The sequence below is a fragment of the Pelophylax lessonae genome, assembly GCF_965119305.1.
Source record: "Pelophylax lessonae genome assembly, chromosome: 2".
NCBI lineage: Eukaryota > Metazoa > Chordata > Amphibia > Anura > Ranidae > Pelophylax > Pelophylax lessonae.
The window spans coordinates 643,622,012-643,641,798 of NC_138769.1; the positions used below are offsets into that span (position 1 = coordinate 643,622,012).

Consider the following 19,787-nt stretch of genomic DNA (forward strand, 5'->3'; position numbering starts at 1 on the left):
TTGAGCAGAACCTTAAGTCACATCTTTTAGATACCAAACAAGTTAGGCACAACTTGGATTGTCAGGACATGGGGTGTTAATAGAAATTTTAAATGACTTACCGTATATACTCGAGTATAAGCCGACCCGAGTATAAGCCGAGGCCCCTACTTTTACCACAAAAAGATGGGAAAAATGATTGACTCGAGTATAAGCCTAGGGTGAGAATGCAGGGCGGCGGGCATGGTGCAGGAGAATGCAGGGCGGCGGGCATGGTACAGGAGAATGCAGGGTACTGGCATGGTACAGGAGAATGCAGGGTGACTGGCATGGTACAAGAGAATTCAGGGTGGCTAGCATGGTGCAGGAGAATGCAGGGTGGCTGGCAGGGTACAGGAGAATGCAGGGTACTGGCATGGTGCAGGAGAATGCAGGGTACTGGCATGGTGCAGGAGAATGCAGGGTACTGGCATGGTGCAGGAGAATGCAGGGTACTGGCATGGTGCAGGAGAATGCAGGGTACTGGCATGGTACAGTAGAATGCAGGGTACTGGCATGGTACAGTAGAATGCAGGGTGACTGGCATGGTACAGTAGAATGCAGGGTGACTGGCATGGTGCAGGAGAATGCAGGGTGACTGGCATGGTGCAGGAGAATGCAGGATACTGCCATGGTGCAGGAGAATGCAGGGTGACTGGCATGGTGCAGGAGAATGCAGGGTGACTGGCATGGTGCAGGATAATGCAGGGTGACTGGCATGGTACAAGAGGATCCGGGGTTGTGGGCATACTACAGGAGATGCAGTGCTGTGGGCATGGTACAGGTGGACCATGCCCGCAGCACTGCATCCCTTGTAGTATACCCGCAGCCCTGCAGAATGGCAGGTAGTGCAGCAGTTTCCTTTACCTGTTCCAGAGGCGCCTTCATTTTAAAAATGGCGCCGCCCGGCCCCGACACGTCATTGCGCACGCGCCGCCGCCGCTCATATACTTTCGGCTATTCCCGGCCTCTCCCGAGCGGCGCCGGGAATAGCCGAAATTACTTGAGCGGCGGCGCGTGCGCAATGACATGAATGCGCCGGGCGGCGCCATTTTTAAAACTCAAGCACGTCGGAGCGGCCGGGAACTTTTTTTTTTTTTTCTTGACTCGAGTATAAGCCGAGGGGGACGTTTTCAGCACAAAAAAATGTGCTGAAAAACTCGGCTTATACTCGAGTATATACGGTATAAGGGTTTCAAAATAAACCCATAGCAGTTATCTGTATCAGTCAGTGAATACACTATGTTACCCCCTATTTGTACACAAAAGGACAGATCTCACTGCCAGATGCTATTGCCATGAAGCTTAAAAATATTACAATTACTATAATTTTAATGTGTATCTAAATACAAGAACATTTGATAATATTGCAGCTTAGCTGTCCTTAGATGTTGTGGTTACATTCTTTTTTCCATACTTTTTTATCATTTTTTAATGTGGTAATCCTGCTATTAACACTTCCTGTCCTTGGGTGAAAACTGTACTGATCTGCCTTGTCACTCCAGGAAAGTGAGTGTGTTAGGACTTCATAACACCTCCTTCTTTTCTTCAAATTAGGGGGAGTGTTTTGTAGTCCATGCAGATAGCTGGAAAAAATGCTAATTCATAAATTCCTATGCTCTATGCATCTGGACTTTCATCAACCCACAGCTTACAAACAATTTAAAGGATTTACATACACAGCAAATCTTTACAGAGAGAACAGTAGCTTTGGTGCTTTTCTACTTTGCTTGCTTTGCTTTTCTGCATTTTTTAGAAAAAGTGTATAGTTGTTAGGCCATCCTAGTTCTATTTATTCTAACCTACAGTATATCTGTGACTTTGAGAATGTTCCTTAGAAAGCTTTGTTCCTTGGGCTACCACCCAAATTATTTATTTTTAAAACCACTGTATGGTACGAATATTTTAAAAAAAAATATATATATATATATACAAATATGTTGTCTTTTTTCAATGGTCCTAAAGATCAAATGCTCAACAAATCTCTCCATTTCTATTCCTATCTTAGGACTTGTATGTATGAAGTCCAGTACCTCAGTGGTGGAGTTGGTCATGCTGCTTTGCTCTCAGGTAAGTCCTTTTTAATTCTGTACACATAAAATGTTGGATCTTGTGATGACAGCAAAGAATATGTGTTGATGCCCAAGTGGTGAGCACTTTAATGGTTGCTAAAGTACAAAGGGTTATCTATTATTATTAATATATTTTTTAGATATTGAACCTCCCTATTTTTTTTTGAGGCTACTAAGATGCTTCCTATAATACAGCTCAAAGCAGGTTCTTAAAATCCTGTTTATCTTTTATTTGTTATATACAAAACTGGAATTTTAATTTTAGTTGCCATAAAAATTTTCCATAACAGCAATTTACTGTGTTGGATGTTGCTGAATCTTTATGATAATGATCACTTAATAGAAGCGGTTGCAGCTGCCCTTCCATACAGCCCAGTTGTGATAAGTGATGCTTGAAACTGTCACATTGCCTTGCTATTATTGAGCCATGTATGACCACGCTATAGACTGTGCAATAGACACGTTTCTTATATGATCTGATACCAGATCATACCATACCGGTGGCATGGTTCCCTGCACCATGTCTAGCCCAGGATTCTGCGTCCGAACGTATGAAGCTTGAGCGTAAAAAGTTGATTTCTCTTACGTCCTCCGACAGTCGTCAGTGTCCTAAAGTAGTTTGGATCCACAAATGGCTATGTTACTTAGGTTGGAGGCATACAGGCTTATGTGTTTACCTTGTTAAGTGCAGGGAATGTATTTTGAAGGATGGCTCAAAAGCAAAAAAAAATTTGAGCAGCTGATAAAATGCCCTCAGCAGCACTTGTGTTGGAAAGAAAATCAGCACCGGTTTGCAGCTTTCAGATTAGAAACAATGTATCTTTTTCTTTCCCCCCCCCCCCACACACAGCTAAAAAAAGGCCCTCCCAAATATAATATGTATAGTTTAAGTAATTGGTTTGGCATATTGTCTGGAACAGCAAAGTTGCTGTCTGAAAAAGTGCCTTGTGTCCATCACCCTTAAGCTGGCTAAACACAAAACAGAGCTGGTTTCCCATCTGCACATTTAAAGTGGATGGGGAAATCTTCCCCTCTGTGTCTTTGTATTCTGACAGCGGGACTCCCGTGCTGTCAGAATACACTGATCAGCGCTGCGTCCTGTTGTCTGCATGCACAGATTGAATGCCGGTTTTTCAGCCGGACCGTGCTTCAGATGCCATTCTAGCAACTGTCTTCTGTTGGACAGAGAGGGCCAGCTTTAGATTACATTGTGATCAACACAGTGTAGAGTTAAGTTCCTGCCTGCTACTATTATGGTTATTTCAATCTAGTGAATAATAGTGAGTTCTGCTAGTTTGCACCAGTATTTTTTTCTGTATTTTGGTTGGTCAAAAAATACTCTGAATTCAGCTACCCAAAAGCAGTCAGTGGTCAGTCCGGCTGTGCTGATTTAAGTCTCGTACACACGATCAAACTATCGGACTAATTTTTGTTCTTTTTGTTGCATGCTAGTCTCATATCGAAAGTGAAGAGGTTACTTTCATACGAAAATTCTCGTACGAAAGAATTAGACTTCAGAAGTGATGTAATGTGTTGAATTATTTTATATGTATTCTTTAGATTCTGAGCATGCATAGTCTTGCTCTTACGATTCTTTTCAGATGAAAACTGTACTGAATAAATGAAAATAGGACATTGTGTTCACTTGCGATAAAAATTTTATAGCATGCACATTCAGTTCTTGTCCGCAAATGTGTAATCAGCTGTCAAAAGCACTATACCAACAATCCGAAAATCGTCAGATCGTTCGTCGGACTAAATTTTACTTCCGATTTTCTTATCGTGTACGGATCTTAAAGCCACACAGAGGTTATGGTAAGGTAAGTATATGCACAGCCATGTACAAAAAAAAGAGGGGGGCTACCCTGTGAGGTGTAGCTGTTTACATTTTGCTTTGTTTTAGTTTAGCTTTCTTCTTTAGTGCTTGTGCATATGAGCCTTTTACATGTCAGAGCAACTTTTATCTCCATACAATTCAATAGACTACACTAACAGAAGCAGCTGAGGAGGAGGTCAAAAGCAGCTTAAAGCAAGGAGAGAAGGGGCTCATATGCTTCTCAAACTGATCTCAAATGCAGGCTAAATGTACCTGAAAGCAAGTTGCATTTTTCCATCTTTAAAATCTCTATATCTCAAAGCCACACGAATGATACAAAGTAAAACCAACTAATGTAGCTGGGTCAGCTGTGAATCACCAAAATATTTTCAGTTTATATTAGTTTTTTTTTTTGTCTTTATGGACAAGTTTATGTGTATGAAACTTTGGCCAAACGCCAAAACTCTCGACATTTTAAAAATCTATTAACTGGTAAAAGCATCCAGAACAACAATTCAGACTTTTCAGGTTTCTATATTGGAAATGGAGTGAACTCTAGTTGATGCCATTGCCCATTTGTTTAACATTGTTTTTAATATCTCCAAATGTGCCGAAACAGGCAAACAATTGCTAGTAGGAAGATTTCTTTGTGCTGCTCTGGTAAAGCTGTAGTGGGAGTAAATGATTGAATTCTTTTTTTTTTTTAGAAAAGTTAGACATTGTGAAAATATGTTTATCTTTTAAATAAGTATACAAAGGAACTGTAAAATTGTGTTGCCAAGGTAGACCACTGTGTGCCTGGTGAAGACTGGTGTGTTTCAGTAATATTGTGCGTTTTTGAATTTAAATAAACTTTTACTACTTATGTGAAATACCCTTCTCCTCAATCAATTTTTGTTGCCAATAATAAAGATTGTATATTTATTCAGAATTAGGTCATTGTATTTATAGAGCAGCAACATACTGTATTATGCAGCATTTAAAACCGTACAAAGCAACAATCACAGCAACAAAGGTTACAATCCATATGTTTGTATGCACCATGCAGGTGTGCGCACACAAACATAGTTCCGATTGGGTAAGAAGATGATAAACTTAAAATGATTTTGGGCTATGGGAAACACTCTAATACACAGGGACAAATCTTAAAAATTGCATGTTCCTGGTGCGATCCAAATATCCGCAGAACACGATGGTTCACCTTGTACTGTTCAATGACTTGCAAATATAGATTAGCCTTATTTTCGCAGCAAATAGTTCAGGATCTGTTACCAATAATGTGCCGGTTATCTTGTTCCTTCTCATATCTGGCCTTTAGTAATATATTGCAACTACAACCCTGTACAGTAAACTATGGAAACCTGGTTGAGAGATGAACTTTGTAATTGCTGTGGGTTACTATTCACCGCTACTCTTTGAACCATGATAAATACCTAGGTTGTAACAGTTGCAAATTCATTTCTTTTTAGTTTGATGTTCAGTTGCATGGTTTTATACTAAACCATGAATAAAACTAACAAGATCTTTACACTGGACCCAAATTGCTTTCTATGTAACATTTATAAGATATTCAGTATGATAAGGGCAGAGTTACCAAAGTCCTACTTTAACACAATATGTTCTGAGTAGAAAGGTCACTTATTTTATATAAATTAAACTAAATTTTTTATATGTTAAGCGACTACTGAAAAAATTAGATAATTTAAAAATATTTCCTGAGTTCAACATTGTAAGTTCTATCCCATGATATTAAAATTACAATAGGAAATAAACAGACTATTTAATGCAGAATGAGTACCAGCTAAATTAAAAATACATTTTCACAATATATGTGATTTTTTTTTTTTTGCATTCTAAAATTACTTTGAAGTTTATATTCTTAAGTAAAGCTTTGTACTCTTGTAGTGAGATTAGGCATCTGAAACTGATTAGGGTCATTTACAACATACAGCTGATTGAAGTGCTGTTGTAATCTTGACTTACCTGCTGTTTTCATGCCCAAGTCCTTCCATTCCGTCTGCCTGGCCCATAAGGAAGTTATTAGTCTGCTAATGCCTGGGATGAATATTGGTCAGCAAGACACTACAGAAAAATCTTTTCTTGGCAGGAATCCTCCAAGGGGTTCTAACTTCAAACTTCTTCCTGAAGGTCAGCTTGCAAAATTTGTCACCAAATGGAGAATCCCAGGTTCAAAACAAATTCCATAAGATTAATTTTAGCATCCAAGCATTATATCATGCTGGTTTTGTTTAGTACTGCTTTTGACCAAGCAAACAAAACGCTACACTGCTTTCTTTACCTTTTGGTTTTTGCTGGAGTTCATGAGACTAAAGCTCAGTGTAACATGAGGTTCTTGATGGCCTCATCATCTAATCAAAGGTCTAGCATTACTCATTTGCTGGCTCCAGCAATTCCTGCCATTAGTGGCCCCAGAGATGAAACTTTGCCTCTCATATTGATTGAAGGAAAGAGTGAGAAATTTAAGCCCCATCACTGCTCTCCTCCTAACAACATTTAGCAAAACCTTATGTACCATTCTAGCTTAATAGCTCTCCATATTACATGTTTTGAAGGCACAAGAAAACGTCCATCACATTTATTTTCCAAATCTATGTTTCTCTCTGTTAGATCAGATATCTAGCTTCTTATAGATACACAAATGAAACACCGTTATTTGACACTTCTTCTTGCTGTTTATGCAAGGGTAAAAGGTTACAGTCTGCAAAACATGTCTCCTGTTACATACAGAATCCTATTAAAATGGCCCTGAAAGCTTTCACTTAAAAACATGGGAACAGAAATGTGCAGAAGATATTGAAAAATAATCATCAGGGCTGTCATTGAAATATGCCTTGTCATGAAAGAGTACTGCAAACTGAATTGGGATATTAGCCATGTAGATTGGAATTTTTTCAAAAATAGGATTTGGAATTACTTAAACCCCACCACGTTTTGCTATCCATTTTTATTTAAGGACCCATTCACACCAGCACCTGCTGATGTGCAGAAGGACGATAGCAATTCTGATGCGTCTATCTCACACAGTTTACTTCTGTTTACTTAACTGGCCTGATGGGAAATTAGACATTTGGCCTTGTGTTATGGTGGGACTGCAAGGCTGCCCAGTGCAGGTCCATCACACCTGGCGTGAACAAGCTCTAAAGTGTAAGCACCCATTTTAGAGTCCACCTAAGAGGGTATCTTTGACTGCTCTGAGCGCTTCAGGTGATATTTAACCCTTATACAGAGATGTGAGTGGGCTATTTCCTTTACAGACCTTTTTATTCTGATGCCTACTGTGTAAGTGGTTTTGTGTTAAAATTGGCTATAGATGGGTATGTTTCACTCAACCAGCTTGTTGAATTAAAAAAAACTGACCCAATTCCCTCATCCATATATTTGAAGTGGAAGGGGGGAATCCTGTTCTGACAGCAGGGAGACTTCCTTGCCCCGCTATAGCCTGCAGCACTAATTAAGCAGTTTTTTTTACGACCGGCTTTTTGAACATAAGTCAGTTGGTCAACCACAGTTGCCATACACTTTTTTTTTTTTTTGCTTCCTTGAAGAGGAGTTCCAAGGAAGATAGCCCTATTTCACAGGTGCTTCAGCTTGTAAAAGGACAGTGTGAACGGCTACTTTTGCAGAGCTTTCAGCAAGCTTTGTGGAAGCTTTTAAAGTACCATTCAACTACAAGTTTGTAAATGTTGAACACAGATCTTAATGGGAGATCTGATTGCTACTTTATTCAAGCTTTTGGCAGGCTTCAGAAGGCTTTCAACGAGCTTTAAGAAGTACTGAAGCTTGCTAGCAGCTTGTTTAAAGTGGCAATCAGCAATCCTATTAGGATCTGTGTTAATCATTTACAATTTGAAGCTTAATGGTACTTTAAAAGCTTCAACAAAGCCTGCTGAAAGCTCTGCAAATGCTTTGTCAAAGCTTGCTGTTCATATTTCGCTTAACCACTTCCGGACCGCCTGCCGCATATATACTGTGGTAGGGCGGCCTGGGTGCTCAAAATTACGTACATGTATGTGATTTTGTGCATAAGATTTCGGGGGCACGTGTGCCGCCTGAGCTCCACTCCCACTGTGATTGGACTCAGCGGGAGGCAATCAGCAGGACCACTGTTCTGTCCACGAGGAAAAGAGAGATCTTGTGTTTCAGCTAAGCTAAGCTGAAAAACAGATCTCTCTTTTCCTCTAGTGCATCCACTCTCCCCACAGTTAGAAAGCACTCCCTAGGAGCACACTTAACCCCTTGATTGCCCCTGGTGTTAACCCCTTCCCTGTCAGTGTCACTTATACAGTAAAAGTGCATTTTTTTAATTTATTTTTTTTAGCACTGATTACTATATAGGTGTCACTGGTCCCCAAAAAGTGTCACTTAGTGTCAGATTTGTGTGCTGCAATGTCACAGTCCCGCTAAAAATCGCTGATCGCCGTCATTACTATTAAAAACAATAAAAAAAATAAAAATTCCATAAATGTATCCTATACTTTTTAGACGCTATAACTTTTGCGCAATCCAAATCAATATACACCTATTAGGATTTGTTTTAACAAAAATATGTAACAGAAGTTGATGAAACATTTTTATTTTTTTTTATTTTATTTTATTAGGAATGTTTTATAGCAGAAAGTAATATATATATATATATATATATATATATATATATATATATATATATATATATATATATATATATATAATTTTTTTTTTCCAAAATTGTGGTTCTTTTTTTGTTTATAGCGCCAAAAATAAAAACCATATAAGGTGATCAAATACCACTATATCAAAAAAAATGGCCTGGTCATTAAGGGGGTAAAATCTTCCACAGCTGAAGTAGTTAAACAAGCTGAAGCCTGTATGAAGAGACCATACAGTGCGGTGATTTTACTCTAGCTACTCTCCATGCTGTTACTGGAGAATCCCATCACACTTTTGTCTGACAGTAGTGAGAGGATGAGACTGGCACCAGAACTCAAAATATTATGGGGCATAGAGAACTGTACAAGGATTTTTTTAACACTTTATGTGTGTATAGCTAGTTTGACTGTGAAAAAGCTTTTTGCTCTATTAAGCATCTGATAAATTGGTCTAATTAGGGCTTATTAGGCTTCTACCATGGTCATCATTTATATCGGTAGCAACTGTCTTCACAATGAGCCTTTCAATCCTTAAGCTAGAATTCAGGATTGCTAGTCTGCAGAGGGTTATATAGTAGTTTATTTTGCAAAAGGAACAAAGACTGTTCACTTACCTCCGTTGACATTGAAAACCTAATCAGGTGTAAAGGGAAATAAACAGAAAAAACAAGATTTTTACTTGCACCCAGTTAATTGAATTGATAACAGCTTCACCTTATTCTTCAAGCTTATTGGGCATCCATTTTGCAAATTAAACAGTATCTAATACTTTAAAAACCAGCCCCTTAATGTGGTGGAAGCAATTATAGATATGGCACTGGACATAACATTCTGATGGAGAGTGACTTGACTGCGTTATAGCACCTGGACAGGCTAGAATTTATTTTGTGCTTTTTTTTTTTTCTCAGTGGAGATGCATGCCATGGTGAGGTGAATGTGTTTTGAATGCTGGATATGATACCTTTGTTCATTTAATGCTAGAAAAAAATGATCTACTCATTTTTTCTGACTGTTTTTCACTAGTTTTGCACTTGGCTAGGGTCAGTGTCACTACTGATAGCATAAGGTGATACCTGGACCCTATACAGTTTGCACAAGCAGTCCATCTCCTCCAGGATGGCACATCAATACGTGCCATTGCCAGAAGGCTTACTGTGTCTCCCACCACAGTCTCAAAAGAATGGAGGAGATTAAAAGAGACAGGCGGTTACTTGAGGAGAGCTGGACCAGGCCATAGAAGGTTCTTAATCCATCAGCAGGCCCGGTATCTGCTCCTTTGTGAGCACAGCGAGAGCCTTACAAAATGATCTCCAGCAGGCTACTGGTGTGAATGTCCCTGAACAAACAATCAGAAACAGACTTCATGAGGGTGGCCTATGGGCCTGACATCCTCTAGTGGGCATCCTGGAGCTCAATTGGCATTTGCCATTGAACACCTGAATTGGCAGGTCCGCCATTGGTACCCTGTGCTTTTCACAGATGAGAGCAGGTTCACCCTGAGCACATATGACAGACATGAAAGGGTCTGGAGAAGTGGAGAAGGTTATGCTGCGTGTAACATCGTTTAGCATAACCGATTTGGTGGTGGGTCATTGATGGTCTGGGTAGACATATCCATTGAGAGATGCACAGACCTCTACAGGCTAGACAATGGCACCCTGACTGTCATTAGGTATCGGGTTGAAATCCTTGGATCCATTTTCATATCCTATGCTGGTGCAGTGGGTGCTAGGTTCCTCCTGGTGCGCGACAATGCTCGGCCTCTTGTGGCTAGAGTATGCAGCCAGTTCTTGGAGGATGAAGCGATTGATACCATTGAATGACCCCCATGCTTGCCTGACCTAAATCCAATAGAACTCCTCTGGGACATTATGTTTTGGTCCATTGACACCGCCAGGTTTCACCTCAATCTGTTCAGATGCCCTGGTCCAGATCTGGGAGGAAATACCCCAGGACACCATCTGTCGTCTCATTAGGGGCATGCATACAAGCATGTGGGGGCCATACAAACTACTAAGTACCATTTTGAATTGCTACAATTAGATTTCAGCAAAATGGACTAGCCTGCTAAATCATTTTTTCAGTTTAATTTCTGGGGTGTCTTTGAATTCAAACCTCTGTAGGTTGATCATTTTTATGTCCATCAAACTATGTGGCATCCTTTCGTTCCGAACACATTGCCGAGTTCATATCAGTATAGACATTCATACAAAAAGAGAGATGAGGTGAGAGTGTCTGTAAAGGTGGTGAAGACAAGATACTTCAAGAACCACTTCACAGACCGCAGACCCCAACAAAAAGGTAGATCAGATATAGGCTCCAACAAATGCAATATGCAAGCTGAGTTGTAGTGAAAAATTTAACTCGTTTTTATTAAAGCACTTATGCCTGGTGGACAAACAGAACATGCATGAACACAATACACATTAAAAATATAAAAACATGTACAACCAGTGGACAATATCACAAACAGACCTAAGCGGTAAACCATGGATAAGAAGTGCACATTCTGCTGATGAACTACAAAGTGAAGGCCACCTCCAATGAACTGATCACAAATTTCCTACCATGTTCCTAAATAGGAATCTGTGGAAAAAAGGGATTGAAAAAATAATGTGTTGTGAACCAGGTGTGTGATCACCAATGGATCAAACCGAAGAAGGGCCCCTTCAAACAATATGGATCCAGGCAGTGGAGATGCAAATACTTGGCCGATTACTATTGTATAGTGAGTGGATATTGGCTGGAAGATGTAGATTCCAATAGGAGGTTTTGTCCATTCAAAGCCAGACCGATGCAGTGGCAGCAGGTGAAAGATTCCTCTATGTAGGTAGAGCGGTACTTGTAAAGCGGTTGCTGATCGGTCAGGTAATTAAATATGAGTATATCCCAAAGGTAATGGGGAAATGGGCAAAAGCGTCTTTTGTGTCACCAAGCCAGAGAATGTAGGTGCTTTAAAGTAAATGGAAAGAATCCATACCTCCGTGTGTGAAATAGCAGTGACCCGGCTGCTTGTGAAGGCTTCCAGCGGCGTGGTCCGGTTTAGCGTTTGCTCAAGCCAAATCTGCAGGTGGTGACAGACAAGTCCGTGGCGAGCCCAGCCCGGTGACTCCTGCCCAGCACCTCCATACTCCCAGATTTCTGAAATTATGGAAAGAAGACTGTATTGCCCGGGGAGTTCATATAATGAAGCTCATCATAGATGAGGAGAAGCTTCAACTACAGGAGCTACAGGCAGAGCTTGTCAAGAGCTCATCAGCGTTAGAACCCTATCAGGAGAAGGAGGAATTCATAAAACTTAACGAGTCACTTAAGAAAGAGGTTGAAAGGACTCAAAAAAATCTAAAAACGACAAAACAACACAAATTTAGGCAAAACTTGGCAGATTGTGAACGTGAGGATCTATTTGACCCTACACTGGTGAGGAGTAGGAGTAGATCTCGCGGCAATCAGAGACAAAGGAGACGATATAGCAAATACAGGGGCTATTCTTCAGGAAGTGACACAGATGACAAGTCTGTCTCTTTTTTATTACCGGGGACAGAGGAGGACGACAGTGGGGGCCCAGTGCAACAAATAGAGAATCCTCAATTGACACACAGAGAGAGGCCCAACCAAAAAGTAAAAAACAAACCAATACAATCAAAAACAGCACAGCCCAGAGCAACACGCTCCAGTCAGAGGCAACAGCGTTAGATCAGCTAGGTACTGACCTTAAGGTGGTTAATCTTTCCAAATTCAACTTGGAAAAACGCCATATTGATCTTCTAAGTAAGGGCCTTTCGTTTTCTCCCACATCTGCCATGTGCGAATTTGAAGTCTTTAAAGATATTAATTTATTTCTGAGACGGGTGATTTTCCAAATGTGGCACTTGGTTTCTAACGCTGAGGCCAATCAGGACTCATTATTGACTGAACAAGATAATGAGGCTTTGGAAGCCCTCACTTCGCTCCTCCTGGAGAACAATTCGTCAGATGGGGAATCTGATGATTCCCACATGATCAGACGTAATGCTAATATTCGTATCCGTTCCACTAAGATGCCCCCTTTCTCCAAATACAAAAATATTAAAATCTTTATAGATTTAATAAAAAAAGATTTGAGAAAAATCAACTGGGGAGACAATAAGAGAGCAGATAATCTTACCAAGTTGGAGAGACGGGCTCTTAGAGAATTGGAGACAGCACCCAATTTGGTAATTAGGTGCAGCGACAAGGGAGGTAATGTTGTTCTACTTGATGAGGAATATTATGAAAGGGAAGTATTGCGTCAACTAAATGACATACATACCTATCTCAAATTGGAAAATAATCCTTTCCCCTCCCTTGTAGCTGCACTTAATGATAAGATTATCTTGGCGAAAGAACTCAACCTTATCAGTAAAAAAAGAGGCTGACCATCTCCTTGTCAAGACATATAACGTGCCAACCTTCTATATTATCCCAAAACTGCACAAATCGGTGACCCACCCACCAGGGCGACCGATTGTCTCTGCTGTCGGTGGTCCCCTAGAGAAGGTTGGCAAGTTTGTGGATGCCTTGATTAAGGAGATGGTGTTTGAACTCCCCTCCTATGTGCAGGACACCCGGGATGTTCTTGGTAGAATAGCAAACATCATTGTTCCACCTGAGGTCATCCTGGTGGGAATTGATGTTGAAGGTTTATATACCTCAATACCCCATCAGTGTGGTCTACAGGCAGTACATCATTTCTTGCAAAATAAATTTCCTAATCTGGGAGCTCATAACGAGTTTGTCATTGAATTGTTGCAGTTCATGCTTGAAAACAACTGTTTCCAGTTTCTCTCTTCCTTCTTCCAACAGACCAGGGGTACCTCTATGGGAGCACCGTGGGCTCCGGCCTACGCCTGCCTCCATTTAGGCCTCTGGGAGGAGCAGGAAGTATATCCATCCCCGATGTACCTCGACTATTCCCTCCTATGGCTGAGGTACATCGATGATGTACTGCTCCTCTGGGGAGGGACCATGAGGGAACTGGAGACATTTGTTGAAACTTTGAACTGCAACAATAGGAACATTAAATTGACGTACACAGCGACGACCGATAACTTACCCTTCTTAGATCTTTTGATTTCCCGCATGGGTTCTACTTTAAAAACGACCACTTTTCGTAAGGCCACGTCGGCCAATACGTTGCTTCTGGCGCAAAGTCATCATCCACGCTCCCTAATCAATGGTATACCGGTGGGCCAGTTCCTCCGCCTTAAGCGGAATTGTACGCAGGAGGCTGATTACCAAATCGAAGCTAGGGACCTCCACCGTCGGTTCAATGAACGTGGCTATTCCCACAACATCCTTAAACGGGCTCGTAAAAAAGTGGGTCCTAGGAAGAGATCAGAGTTACTCATTAAGAGGAATGACTCTTTATCTCCGCCAGGTCCGCCCAAACAAACCTACCCTAGGATCATTACTCGATATGGCTCTCAATGGAACCAGGTTCGTGAGGTGATCACTAAACACTGGCAGGTTATAACTATATCACCTCTTATTGAAAAAGTAGTTGGCCCCCGTCCTCTGATTACTGCCAAACGTGCCAAAAATCTTAAAGACACTTTAGTCCACTCTGAGTTTGTACGTTCTAAAACCCCACGAACGTGGCTGACCTCCCTACCTCCTGTCAAAGGGATGTTTGCATGCGGAAAATGTTCTATCTGCAAACAAGCAATAAACTCAAAAACGTTCTTTAGCTGTGACATGAGCCAGGAATTCACAATTAACAGCTTTATTAATTGTCAAACGGAAAGGGTGATCTATCAGATCATATGTCCCTGTAATAAGTCCTACATAGGAAAGACCAAACGTCAACTTAAGACTAGGATACTGGAACATATGTCAGACATCAGGAATAAGGTCGATAAAAAGACTATACCTTTACACTTTCTGGAGTACCACAGTGCAAACCCTGATGGACTTCTGTTCCGGGGGATCTATGCGTTAAAACTTCCAACCAGACGCGGTGATTTTGACACTGTGCTACTCCAGAAAGAAAAACTCTGGATATTTAAAATGGGTTCTTTAGCCCCTGTAGGGCTGAATGTCGAATTTAGTCTGAGGCCTTTTTTGACCCCTTAGACTTAATCTTCGTCATTTATATCCTCTCTGCCTTTCTACGCATACTATAGTGTTACAGGACAATTCACTTCTATTTATTTTTATTTTTATTTTTATTTAATTCATGCATTTTCTATCGAGCTTCTGGGTTGCTACTCCTTTAATGCCGACTATGTCACCCGACTACGACTAACGTGGTGGACAAATGGCTTGGCATTATTGTATCTTCGGTGACAATACGTTTTGTTGTTTTTCCCACAAGTGGGAAATCAGGAAAATGTATACAATACCCCTATACCTTCACCAACTGTATCATATTTATTTCTATATACAAAGGGGACTATGCTATAGCCTCTGGCACCGATACCCGGTGAACACCTCTATCTCTTAATCTTGGTTTATAAATGCACCTTTTCATATATTTTTTACCAATATGTGGAAATATGGCTTTAAGAGACCTCTACCTTTTATCACCTTTTATTATAATTTTTCATCAACATGCTACGACTGCATTGCTTTACAGCTTTCTTCTTATATTAATGTGTTTTCATGAGCAATTTATCTATCTAATATAATATTTAGGCAGTCGTCATTAAGATGCTTAATGTACAGGGGATTTTGTTGTGAGTTATTTTGGTTTCCTTTTTATTGTTTAAATTATATACTGACATCTTGTGGTCAGAAATGGATAATACAGCCCGCTGGTCTTTGGTTGATTACTTCACCTGAATCACATTTATCAATTATTAACTACTATAAAAAGGACTCCAATACTCCTCCCTAATTAGCTCCGATGAAACCGACTTGACTCGGTGAAACGCGTCAGCCTTCACAGTTGAACTCTTCACCATGACCTAACACCTCCATCCTGTGTGTACGTGACCCTCTGTGCTCCGGCTTGGCCACGGATCCTTGGGTACGCGGCTCGCCGAAACCGGATGTGACGCAAGACCGCTCGCCACGGACTTGTCTGTCACCACCTGCAGATTTGGCTTGAGCAAACGCTAAACCGGACCACGCCGCTGGAAGCCTTCACAAGCAGCCGGGTCACTGCTATTTCACACACGCAGGTATGGATTCTTTCCATTTACTTTAAAGCACCTACATTCTCTGGCTTGGTGACACAAAAGACGCTTTTGCCCATTTCCCCATTACCTTTGGGATATACTCATATTTAATTACCTGACCGATCAGCAACCGCTTTACAAGTACCGCTCTACCTACATAGAGGAATCTTTCACCTGCTGCCACTGCATCGGTCTGGCTTTGAATGGACAAAACCTCCTATTGGAATCTACATCTTCCAGCCAATATCCACTCACTATACAATAGTAATCGGCCAAGTATTTGCATCTCCACTGCCTGGATCCATATTGTTTGAAGGGGCCCTTCTTCAGTTTGATCCATTGGTGATCACACACCTGGTTCACAACACATTATTTTTTCAATCCCTTTTTTCCACAGATTCCTATTTAGGAACATGGTAGGAAATTTGTGATCAGTTCATTGGAGGTGGCCTTCACTTTGTAGTTCATCAGCAGAATGTGCACTTCTTATCCATGGTTTACCGCTTAGGTCTGTTTGTGATATTGTCCACTGGTTGTACATGTTTTTATATTTTTAATGTGTATTGTGTTCATGCATGTTCTGTTTGTCCACCAGGCATAAGTGCTTTAATAAAAACGAGTTAAATTTTTCACTACAACTCAGCTTGCATATTGCATTTGTTGGAGCCTATATCTGATCTACCTTTTTGTTGGGGTCTGCGGTCTGTGAAGTGGTTCTTGAAGTATCTTGTCTTCACCACCTTTACAGACACTCTCACCTCATCTCTCTTTTTGTATGCATTCATATTTGATCAATAGGCATCCTACTGGCTACGTTTCAGCTGAGTGACTATTGATTCTCTACGTTATATGATACTTATCTAGAGGCCTCTATAGGAACCAACCTATTTTTGTTTTTCAAGTATAGACATTCAGCATGATATTTTCCCCATTGGGAACTATTGTTTTTAAAGTGTTCCTTTCGCTTTTTTCAGCGGTGTGTGTATATATATATATATATATATATATATATATACACAGTGGGTACGGAAAGTATTCAGACCCCCTTAAATTTTTCACTCTTTGTTATATTGCAGCCATTTGCTAAAATCATTTAAGTTCATTCTTCTTCCTCATGAATGTACACATAGCACCCCATACTGACAGAAAAACACAGAATTGTTGACATTGTTGCAGATTTATTAAAAAAGAAAAACTGAAATATCACATGGTCCTAAGTATTCAGACCCTTTGCTGTGACACTCATATATTTAACTCAGGTGCTTTCCATTTCTTCTGATCATCCTTGAGATGGTTCTACACCTTCATTTGAGTCCAGCTGTGTTTGATTATACTGATTGGACTTGATTAGGAAAGCCACACACCTGTCTATATAAGACCTTCCAGATCACAATGCATGTCAGAGCAAATGAGAATCATGAGGTCAAAGGAACTGCCTGAAGAGCTCAGAGACAGAATTGTGGCAAGGCACAGATCTGGCCAAGGTTACTAAAAGATTTCTGCTGCACTTAAGGTTCCTAAGAGCACAGTGGCCTCCATAATCCTCAAATGGAAGACGTTTGGGACGACCAGAACCCTTCCTAGAGCTGGCCGTCCGGCCAAACTGAGCTATCGGGGGAGAAGAGCCTTGGTGAGAGAGGTAAAGAAGAACCCAAAGATCACTGTGGCTGAGCTCCAGAGATGCAGTCAGGAGATGGGAGAAAGTTGTAGAAAGTCAACCATCACTGCAGCCCTCCACCAGTCGGGGCTTTATGGCAGAGTGGCCCGACGGAAGCCTCTCCTCAGTGCAAGACACATGAAAGCCTGCATGGAATTTGCTAAAAAACACCTGAAGGACTCCAAGATGGTGAGAAATAAGATTCTCTGGTCTGATGAGACCAAAATAGAACTTTTTGGCCTTAATTCTAAGCGGTATGTGTGGAGAAAACCAGGCACTGCTCATCACCTGTCCAATACAGTCCCAACAGTGAAGCATGGTGGTGGCAGCATCATGCTGTGGGGGTGTTTTTCAGCTGCAGGGACAGGACGACTGGTTGCAATCGAGGGAAAGATGAATGCGGCCAAGTACAGGGATATCCTGGACAAAAACCTTCTCCAGAGTGCTCTGGACCTCAGACTGGGCCGAAGGTTTACCTTCCAACAAGGCAATGACCCTAAGCACACAGCTAAAATAACGAAGGAGTGGCTTCACAACAACTCCGTGACTGTTCTTGAATGGCCCAGCCAGAGCCCTGACTTAAACCCAATTGAGCATCTCTGGAGAGACCTAAAAATGGCTGTCCACCAACGTTTACCATCCAACCTGACAGAACTGGAGAGGATCTGCAAGGAGGAATGGCAGAGGATCCCCAAATCCAGGTGTGAAAGACTTGTTGCATCTTTCCCAAAAAGACTCCTGGCTGTATTAGATCAAAAGGGGGCTTCTACTAAATACTGAGCAAAGGGTCTGAATACTTAGGACCATGTGATATTTCAGTTTTTCTTTTTTAATAAATCTGCAACAATTCTGTGTTTTTCTGTCAGTATGGGGTGCTATGTGTACATTCATGAGGAAGAAGAATGAACTTAAATGATTTTAGCAAATGGCTGCAATATAACAAAGAGTGAAAAATTTAAGGGGGTCTGAATACTTTCCGTACCCACTGTGTATATATATATATATATGTATATATATATATATATATATATATATATATATATATATATATATACATATATACATACAGTCAGGTCCATAAATACTGGGACATTGACATAATTCTAACCTTTTTTACTCTATGCACCACCACAATGGATTTGAAATGAAACAAAACAAGATGTGCTTTAACTGCAGACTTTCAGCTTTAATTTGAGGGTATTTGCATCCAAATCAGGTGAACGGTGTAAGAATTAAAACAGTTTGTATATGTGCCTCCCACTTTTTATGGGACAGATTAACAATCATAAATCAAACTTTCACTTTTTAATACTTGGTTGCAAATCCTTTGTAGTCAATTACAGCCTGAAGTCTGGAATGCATAGACATCACCAGATGCTGGGTTTCATCCCTGGTGATGCTCTGCCAGGCCTCTACTGCAACTGTCTTCAGTTCCTGCTTGTTCTTGGGGCATTTTCCCTTCAGTTTTGTCTTCAGCAAGTGAAATGCATGCTCAATCGGATTTAGGTCAGGTGATTGACTTGGCAATTGCATAACATTCTACTTCTTTCCCTTAAAAAACTCTTTGGTTGCTTTCCCAGTATGTTTCGGGTCATTGTCTATTTGCACTGTGAAGCGCCATCCAATGAGTTCTGAAGCATTTGGCTGAATATGAGCAGATAATATTGCCCGAAACATTTCAAAATCCATCCTGCTGCTTTTGTCAGCAGTCACATCATCAATAAATACAAGAGAACCAGTTCCATTGGCAGCCATACATGCCCACGCCATGACACTACCACCACCATGCTTCACTGATGAGGTGGTATGCTTTAGATCAGGCATGTCCAACCTGCGGCCCGGAACCACAGGCAATGCGGCCCACTGCCCCCTGACAATTTTTTTTTTTTTTTGCTGGGGAGGAAGGAAGGCGGGTCGGGGCACATTTAACACAACTGAAGGGATCATCCTCTAGTTGTGTTAAATTAGTGCTTGAGGGAGGGGGGGGCACAGCAGTGCGGGAAGGGTGCGGCGTCATTTTAATACTTATATACCTTAACTATAGTATATATTTTATGCGGCCCGAGAAATTTTTCCTACACTCAATGTGGCCCAGAGAAGCCAAAAGGTTGGACACCCATGCTTTAGATCATGAGCAGTTCCTTTCCTTCTCCATACTCTTCTCTTCTCATCACTCTGGTACAAGTTGATATTGGTCTCATCTGTCCATAGGATGTTGTTCCAGAACTGTGAAGGCTTTTTTAGATGATGTTTGGCAAACTCTAATCTGGCCTTCCTGTTTTTGAGGCTCACCAATGGTTTACATCTTGTGGTGAACCCTCTGTATTCACTCTGGTGAAGTCTTCTCTTGATTGTTGACGTTGACACACATACACCTACCTCCTGGAGAGTGTTCTTGATCTGGCCAACTGTTGTGAAGGGCGTTTTCTTCACCAGGGA

The 19,787-nt window shown here is 41.0% G+C and overlaps 1 protein-coding gene across 5 annotated transcripts in view; it reads left to right on the forward strand.

Moving 5' to 3' along the window:
* NBEA (neurobeachin) overlaps positions 1 to 19,787 on the forward strand; it is a 1,052,497-nt gene that overhangs the window by 588,784 nt on the left and 443,926 nt on the right. For all 5 annotated transcript variants that reach the window (XM_082246613.1, XM_082246612.1, XM_082246614.1 and 2 more), the window contains one exon: positions 2,027 to 2,088. In XM_082246613.1, coding sequence (XP_082102739.1) covers positions 2,027 to 2,088 — 62 coding nt within the window. The remainder of the gene's footprint in view (positions 1 to 2,026; positions 2,089 to 19,787) is intronic.